The sequence below is a fragment of the Mus caroli genome, chromosome 11, assembly GCF_900094665.2.
Source record: "Mus caroli chromosome 11, CAROLI_EIJ_v1.1, whole genome shotgun sequence".
NCBI classification, from domain to species: Eukaryota; Metazoa; Chordata; class Mammalia; order Rodentia; family Muridae; genus Mus; species Mus caroli.
The window spans coordinates 115,355,223-115,362,739 of NC_034580.1; the positions used below are offsets into that span (position 1 = coordinate 115,355,223).

Sequence of the window (7,517 nt, forward strand, 5' to 3'; positions counted from 1 at the left end):
ACTTTGTAGACCAGGCTGGCCTCGAACTCAGAAATCCGCCTGCCTCTGCCTCCCGAGTGCTGGGATTAAAGGCGTGCGCCACCACGCCCGGCTAACACAAAGTTTTTTTCACTTAGCTTGATAACTTGAGTTTACACAGAAAAATAAGATACTTTAAAATGTTTTATTTTTTCCAATTATTTTATTTTATTCCATTAATTTATTTATTCACTGCAGCTACTTAAAAGTTTGTTTGGTTGGTTGGTTTTGGGTTTTTTTGAGACAGGGTTTCTCTGTGTAGCCCTGGCTGTCCTGGCACTCACTTTGTAGACCAGGCTGGCCTCAAACTCAGAAATCTGCCTACCTCTGCCTCCCAAATGCTGGGATTAAAGGCGTGCGCCACCACCGCCCGGCTAAAAGTTTGTTTTTAAAGGACATGTAAATGTAGGAACTTTCTTCTTGTTTTATATTGTTGTTAGTTTGTTGTTGTTGTTGTTTTTGAGATAAGGTCTCACTATGTAGCTCTGGCTATCCTGGAACTCACTATGTAAGTCAGGCTGTCCTGGAACTTGCTTTGGTGTTTTGCCTGCATGTGTGTCTGGCATCTAGGGAGGCCAGAGTATCAGATCCCCTGTGAGCTGCCATGTGGGTAATGGGAATCAAACCAGGATCCTCTGGAACAGCAGCCAGTGGTCTTAACTGCTCTGTCTCCTGAAAATGTGGGAACTTCCTAAGGCAAGCATCCCAAGAGCCTTGTGCTGCTCTTTTGTGGCCATGGCTGCACGTCAGCAGCCACTGAGACAGTGGGTGCTGGGTCACTCTCCCTGTGGACCCGTACTTACTACTCACCACTGCCCTTCTCCCTCAGTGTCTTGAAGAGGACTCTAACCTCAAGACCTGCAGGCCATTTGAGGCTGTAATGACCACACTCTGTGACTGCAAGGACAAGGCCAGCAAGAAGTTCAGCAGGTGAGATGTGTAATTTAAGACTTTGAGATTACTTGGATTTGCGGTGGAAGGAACTGTTTCTTGTGGCCAGCATTTCTGCTCTGAAATTGATCACTTTCTTGGGTTCTAGGTTTGGTATTCAGCCATGTCTCATCTGCCATGGAGATGCACAGGACCCCGTCTGTCTGCCCTGTGATCATGTGTATTGTCTACGTTGCATTCAGACCTGGCTCACCCCAGGACAAATGATGTGCCCCTACTGCTTAACTGACTTGCCAGACAAGTTCTCACCAACTGTTTCCCAGGACCACAGGTAAATCACCCTTTCTCTTGAGGAAGCTTCCTCGCTTTTTTTCCAATGCTGTCTTTGGAGATGTCTACTCTTGGGTCAGCGTTCTTTGGGCATAAGAGCTGGTTTCAGAGAACTTCCATAAGTAATGCCAGAAGCAAGGTTTCCTGGACCTCTGCCCTTTCCCAAATAAGACAAGCACCAACATGGAGACAGCAAACTTAGGAGATAAGCTAGAAAGTCACAAAGTCCTTGGAAGAAAACCGAACATGTAGGTGTAGCTTGGTGCCTTTTAGTGGGGAGGGCTGGAGTGGTGCTGGAGGTGGAACTGAGATTCAGCTTGTGCCCTGCCACTCATCCAACCCCTGCCCATCATTGCCTTCTTTGTATGTATATGAATGTGTTCATGTGGGTGTATTCACGTGTATTCACGTGTCCACAAGTCAACATCAGGTATCTTCCTTCATCACTCTGTTTTGGGACAGGGACCTCAGTAACCCTGCAGCTCGTCTCTGCCTGGCTTACCCTCCAGTGAGGCCTAGGAATCTGCCTCATCGTCCCTACACACCCTCATGCTGAGATACAGGTGCAAGGGCAGTACTGATGGGCTCATCTCCCAGATCCTCTTCTTTATGAACACAGCCTTAGTCTCTGCCTGAGGATGTAGGCAGATCTGGCTCAGCCTTCAGGAGACAGAGGAGCAGGGCCTCAGCAGCCCTGACTCCATCCCATTTTATTGCCCATGCTCTAGGTCCAGACAATGGTAGTGTCCCAGAAACACTGTTGTAGTCTGAAGAACAATTCTGATCATTGTTAAGACCATCTCATTTGTTGATTCAAAATCAAAATGCAAAACAAAACCAAAATAACAGAGCCTAGTTTTAAACCTAGCAAGTAGGAGGCTGATATAGAATTGTGGAGTTCAAGGTCAAATAAACCTTTATATTTAAACCAAAATACTATCCAAATATCCCTTCCCTCTGCCTGGAAGTATTGGGCAACACATTCTACAATTCCTCTGTCACGAGTTTCCCCTCCCTCCTAAGGAAAGCCATTGAGAAGCACGCCCAGTTCCGGCACATGTGCAACAGCTTCTTTGTGGACCTTGTCTCTACCATGTGCTTCAAGGATAACACGCCCCCTGAGAAGAGTGTCATCGATACGCTGCTGTCCTTGCTCTTCGTACAAAAGGAGCTGCTGAGAGATGCTTCCCAGAGTGAGTTCCCTTCTTCCCGTAAAGGTCAAAACCAGAGTTTGGGCTCAGTACCATGATACGAACTATAGTCCCCTTCTCTCTGGCTGCAGAACATCGTGAACACACAAAGTCTCTGTCTCCATTTGATGATGTTGTTGACCAGACTCCTGTCATCCGCTCTGTGCTGTTAAAACTGCTTCTCAAGTACAGGTCTGTAGTGAGAATTTTGGTTTCTTGAAAAATACAAAAATAGTATGGAAATACATTTTCACTTTAATCCCAGGTGTGGGATGTGAGGCTGCTTCAGACTAGCAGCAGCTGACCATGATTTGTCTCATGGTCTAGCAGGGGTGTGATTTTGCCAGCTGTAGATAGTTTCTGCAGTTGTCTGACATGGAATTCTGGGGGCTTTTCAGGGGTATTTAAATGCACGGCCATGAAAGGTGGGCTGTGGGTTGTTTGTTTGTTTGTTATATAGTCTTGCTCAAACAAACAACAAGAAGAAATTAGATATCCTGACAGTAAAGATCAAACTTGTCCCAAGAAACTCAATGCTCCTAATCACCACTTAATGTTGATGCCCCCTCCCCCCCCCCTCAGCTGGGAGCTCATCTGTGGTCTGGAAAAGCTTTCTATGTAAGCAAACCCAGTTTACGTCAGGCTTGTATGCTTATAGTTTCCACCAGGGGCCTGTGAGTGTGGCCCAGTAGCAACTGATAGTTAACAAGAAACCATGGTGTGATTCTGGCCCCAGCCCCTGGCATCCAGTCATGTGACACATCGGGAAGTGACTTTCGGTCTAGCACTTGCTATCTAGCACCTTCTGAGCTCTGGTGGCCTGTGTTTTTTGAATGTGGGCAAGGTTTGTCAGGTCAGAGGAGTAGAATGCACCCTGTCCTCTGGGGCAGATGTGCTGAGCCAGACCTGCAGCTCTCCCAAGTGTCCATGTGGCTCTGAACCCCAAACTCTCCCTAGAGTTCTATCAAGTCACCCTCAGCCTTTTGGGTATCTGCAGTGGCATTCCTTCTGGTGCTGGAAACACTCACAGTCCTGGTTTCCTTCCCCTCTGTGCACACAATGCAAATTTCACTCATTTGCCTTCCTAAGCCACACCCCTTAATGGTGTGACCTGCTGGCTCTCATAAGCTACACCCCTTAAGGGGGTGAATTGCCTCTATTCTGTGGGGACCCACCAGCTGCATGGCAGAACCCAGTGGCCATCTCACAGTCACATGGAGTTGTCCTGAGTTTGGTCAACTCAGCTGCAGGAACACAGAACTGGGCCTGCTGGCACTTTCCAAAAGACAGAGTGATCCTGTCACCGCTAAATACTATGGTAGTTGCTACCAATGATACAGTTTAAATATTTAAGTAAGAATTTGAATTTTAGACCACAAATTAATCCTACTTTGTAAGACTTAAAATTCTTTTTTGAGGAGATCCATGGTGATATTAATGACTCTACATCGTGTATTTTTTTTCCCAGTACATTCTATAATAAAAATGTATCAATAGTGCAAAGATTTTCCAAATGACCAGTCATGTGTGTCAGACATCCAGGTGCTGGGGCTGCATTCTGGTAGAGTACTTGCGTGCCGGACACATACATGGCCTGGGTTAGCCCTAGCCGTGGGAGTCATAGCCAGGAGCACTGTGTGTCTCTCCCCAGCTTCCATGAAGTGAAGGATTACATCCAGAACTACCTGACGCAGTTAGAGAAGAAAGCGTTCCTAACGGAAGACAAAACGGAACTGTACCTGCTCTTCATCAGCTGCCTGGAGGTGTGAGGCTTGGTCTGGGTTTCCTTTGGGAACTAAACCATGTAGCTCATACAGTGAAAGCATTTCTGAAGAACTGCAGGATGCACTGTAGTACGACAAAGAGACACTCTGTTCTCTGTGTGTGGAAAAACAAAACAAAACAAAACAAAGTTGCAGCCCTGTCTGGCTACCCTCCGTCATTGGTATATAGTCATGAGTTGCCTGATGGTGTCCCTCAGGGGCCACTGTGAAATGAGAGCACTTAGTGATTGTCCAGGCTATTATTGCTCTGTAAGTGACTGATGTCTGCACAGCAGAGGACCCCAGTGATGCATTTCTTAGGCTTCTTAGGCTGTGGTGCATGCTTGTAATGCTACTTACTACAGAAAACCAAAAGCTCCCAGTGCATGGCACAGAATTGGCAGTGGTTGTCCTCAGCTCATCACTGTGGACACTTTCTATCACCCTTACATTAATCACACATTTTCCCTTGTAAGTTTGTAAAAATCTTCTTGATATAAATAAATCCCTTGAATAAAAAGGGATGCTAAAATGTAAATGAAGAAAATACCTAATTAAAAAAAGAATTCTTTAAAAAAAGGGAAGGGGAATGCTAGTTTTCTATGATTCAAAAAAAAAAAAATACACATTGCAGCTTTTAGTGCTCTTGCCTTTCCCATGCCTCTGCATAGGCATGCTGTGGCAATTTTCAAAGGCAGGGGCTTGCTGGTGTGAACTAATGCCTTAGTCTCTATGCCCTCATTCCTCAGGACTCAGTACACCAGAAGACAAGTGCTGGCTGCAGAAATCTCGAGCAGGTTCTCAGAGAGGAGGGCCATTTCCTTAGGACGTATTCCCCGGGACTGCAAGGCCAGGAGCCTGTCCGCATTGCTTCAGTGGAGTACCTGCAGGAGGTGGCCAGAGTCCGCCTATGTCTTGACTTGGCAGCTGACTTCCTCTCAGAGCTCCAGGAAGGCTCAGGCAAGTCTCCTCTGTGGAGATCTTCTAATTCAGAAGTCTGGGATCTATAGGAAACCTGATCTTAGGACGAGGCTGTCCTCATCCATGTACTCTTTCCTCTGTATTCTTCCATGACGGGATTACAGAGAACAGGCTTAAGGCCTCTAGCTGGTGTCTTCATAGCAGGTGTCTGTCGCTGTTCCTCACCTGCTTTCTCCAAACTCACAGAACTGGCTGAAGACAAGCAGTGCTTCCTGAAGCATGTTGAGCAGTTCTGCACACGCATCAACAATGATTGGCACAGGGTGTACCTGGTGAGGAAACTCTCAAGCCAGCGTGGGATGGAATTCGTGCAGAGCTTCTCCAAGCAGGGCCATCCATGCCAATGGGTGTTTCCCAGGAAAGTCATTGCACAGCAGGTGAGGAACAGGGTCTTGGGCACAAAGGGCATGCTTCTTACAGTCCTGTTTGTAGCATCCTGTAGCTAGACTTGGGGCGGAGCCTCAGTGTGCTGCCTACCTGTGTTTGCCCCAATGCATATGGGAAATGGGCCTTTGCATTTGCTTCAGCATGACTTTAACCATCACACATATAACACCCATGGATATCAGTGTGTGTCACATGTGTGTGTGTTGTAAGGTTATGGTATATTCATTTGCAGTTATTTAGGTTTAATTTCTTACTGAGCTGGATACAGGCAAGGTAAATGAATGTTTCGGCCCTACCAGCAATTGTGTCCTTTCTACCCCTGCCAGGTAGAAGAGAACAGGAAGACAGAAATCAGAGCAATGATTGGGAGAAGTGTGGCTTTTAAGGCCTCACTGTAGCACCTTTCCTGGTACTCAGAACTCACTTCTTCCTGTCCTAGAATTATCAAATGGAACTAAAATGCCTTATTTTTCTTCCTTTATTATTATCATCATAATCATCACCACTGGGGTTTGGAGGTGACAAATTTTATGTCTCCTGGCCTCAAGCGAGTGCTGTGAATGGAGAAAGCAAGTAGCTATAAAATCTGTACAGGCCCTTTCTAGGCTTCCAGTCCTCAGAAGAGATAAATAACTCCCAAAGATGGCCCCCGCGGGCTCTGTCTCAGAAGTCCTTCCAAGTCTCTGAGGACAATCTGGTATTTTCTCTGTCTAGAGTTCTTTGCAAAGTGTCTCTCATTATTCCTACTGTGATTAACCCCTATACTGCTCCAATTGCAGAAGGACCATGTAAGCCTGATGGACCGATACCTCGTCCACGGTAATGAATACAAGGCTGTCCGTGATGCAATGGCCAAAGCTGTGCTTGAGTGCAAGACCCCGGACATTGGGAATGCTCTGATGGTAAGATGGGTCTGGGCTTCTCTCTTATACCAGAAGGCACTGCCTGAAGCCTTGCATCTTCCCTTACATACATCAAATGATGGAGCGAGCAACTGAGTAGCCCCCTAAAGTGACACTGTACTAGAAATCAGACATTCATGGTCTCTTGCCTTCACAGGAAACTGGTGGCTGGAATGGGTGCAATGACACTTGAGTTAGCCAGTGTCTGTAACGGAGCCCCTGATGAGAAGCTGCTCCAAACTAACTCAGACCTGAAGAAAGCTAGTACAGCCAACGCTCAGATTCCTTTGAATATCTATGGCTTACTCTGCTCCTGACTGATACTGATGTCAAGGTTTTTAGACATCTGACCTTGAAACTGCTCTGGTTCTCTTCCCATTTGAATCCATGCCATTGTTCTGGCAAGGAGGAAATAGGAACTTTGTCTCTGCTTAGGAAATAATTCTCATAGTAGAGAAGTAGTCATCGGAAGGACAACTGCTGGCTATCTAACAGTGAACTACAGATTCCCAGAGTGTGCCAGAAGATGCCTCCCCCTTCCTCAAAAATGTAGTTCAGTGTAAGGGCCTGATAAGTGCCACATATCCTTTAAATCTTACTTGATATCTTTGCCTCTGCAGGCCTGCAAAAGCCCCAAAGCCCAGCAGACAGCCTACTTATTGCTGGCCTTGTACACAGAGGTGGCTGCTTTGTTCCGTTCCCCCAATGGCAGCCTCCATCCAGAACCAAAGGTGAGCAGCCCTCTATACAGCAGGGTGTGTCTACAGTTTCATCCCATCATCATCACAAACATGAATTATGCTGGTAATTTTCTACCTATGATAGAGGTAGAAACCTTACTAGAGGGAAGATCTGTCTGAACTACTAAAGCATAAACTATGAGATTCTACTGCATTCTGTTTTTCTTCAGTGCTTGGGATACTGGTGTGTGTGCTGAGTAGTGCCTACCATAGAGCATCCTTAGAGCATGCCTATCTTTCTGGTTTTGTTTGAGACAAGGTCTTGATGTGCATGTGTAGCCCCCATTGTCTTTATTTATTTTTTTTTTAATTTTT

At 46.2% G+C, this 7,517-nt stretch overlaps 1 protein-coding gene and 1 long non-coding RNA gene across 7 annotated transcripts in view; one reads left to right on the plus strand and one right to left on the minus strand.

The window, feature by feature from the left end:
* Window positions 1–7,517, plus strand: part of Rnf213 (ring finger protein 213) — a 103,213-nt gene that overhangs the window by 72,079 nt on the left and 23,617 nt on the right. For all 6 annotated transcript variants that reach the window (XM_029483690.1, XM_029483686.1, XM_029483687.1 and 3 more), the window contains 9 exons: window positions 848–948; window positions 1,058–1,240; window positions 2,263–2,432; window positions 2,522–2,621; window positions 4,081–4,192; window positions 4,942–5,152; window positions 5,360–5,550; window positions 6,340–6,462; window positions 7,083–7,193. In XM_029483690.1, the coding sequence (XP_029339550.1) occupies window positions 848–948; window positions 1,058–1,240; window positions 2,263–2,432; window positions 2,522–2,621; window positions 4,081–4,192; window positions 4,942–5,152; window positions 5,360–5,550; window positions 6,340–6,462; window positions 7,083–7,193 (1,302 nt within the window). The remainder of the gene's footprint in view (window positions 1–847; window positions 949–1,057; window positions 1,241–2,262; window positions 2,433–2,521; window positions 2,622–4,080; window positions 4,193–4,941; window positions 5,153–5,359; window positions 5,551–6,339; window positions 6,463–7,082; window positions 7,194–7,517) is intronic.
* Window positions 1–7,517, minus strand: part of LOC110304765 — a 35,219-nt gene that overhangs the window by 474 nt on the left and 27,228 nt on the right. The window contains exon 4 of the long non-coding RNA XR_003838020.1: window positions 4,169–4,307. This is a non-coding gene — a long non-coding RNA (uncharacterized LOC110304765). The remainder of the gene's footprint in view (window positions 1–4,168; window positions 4,308–7,517) is intronic.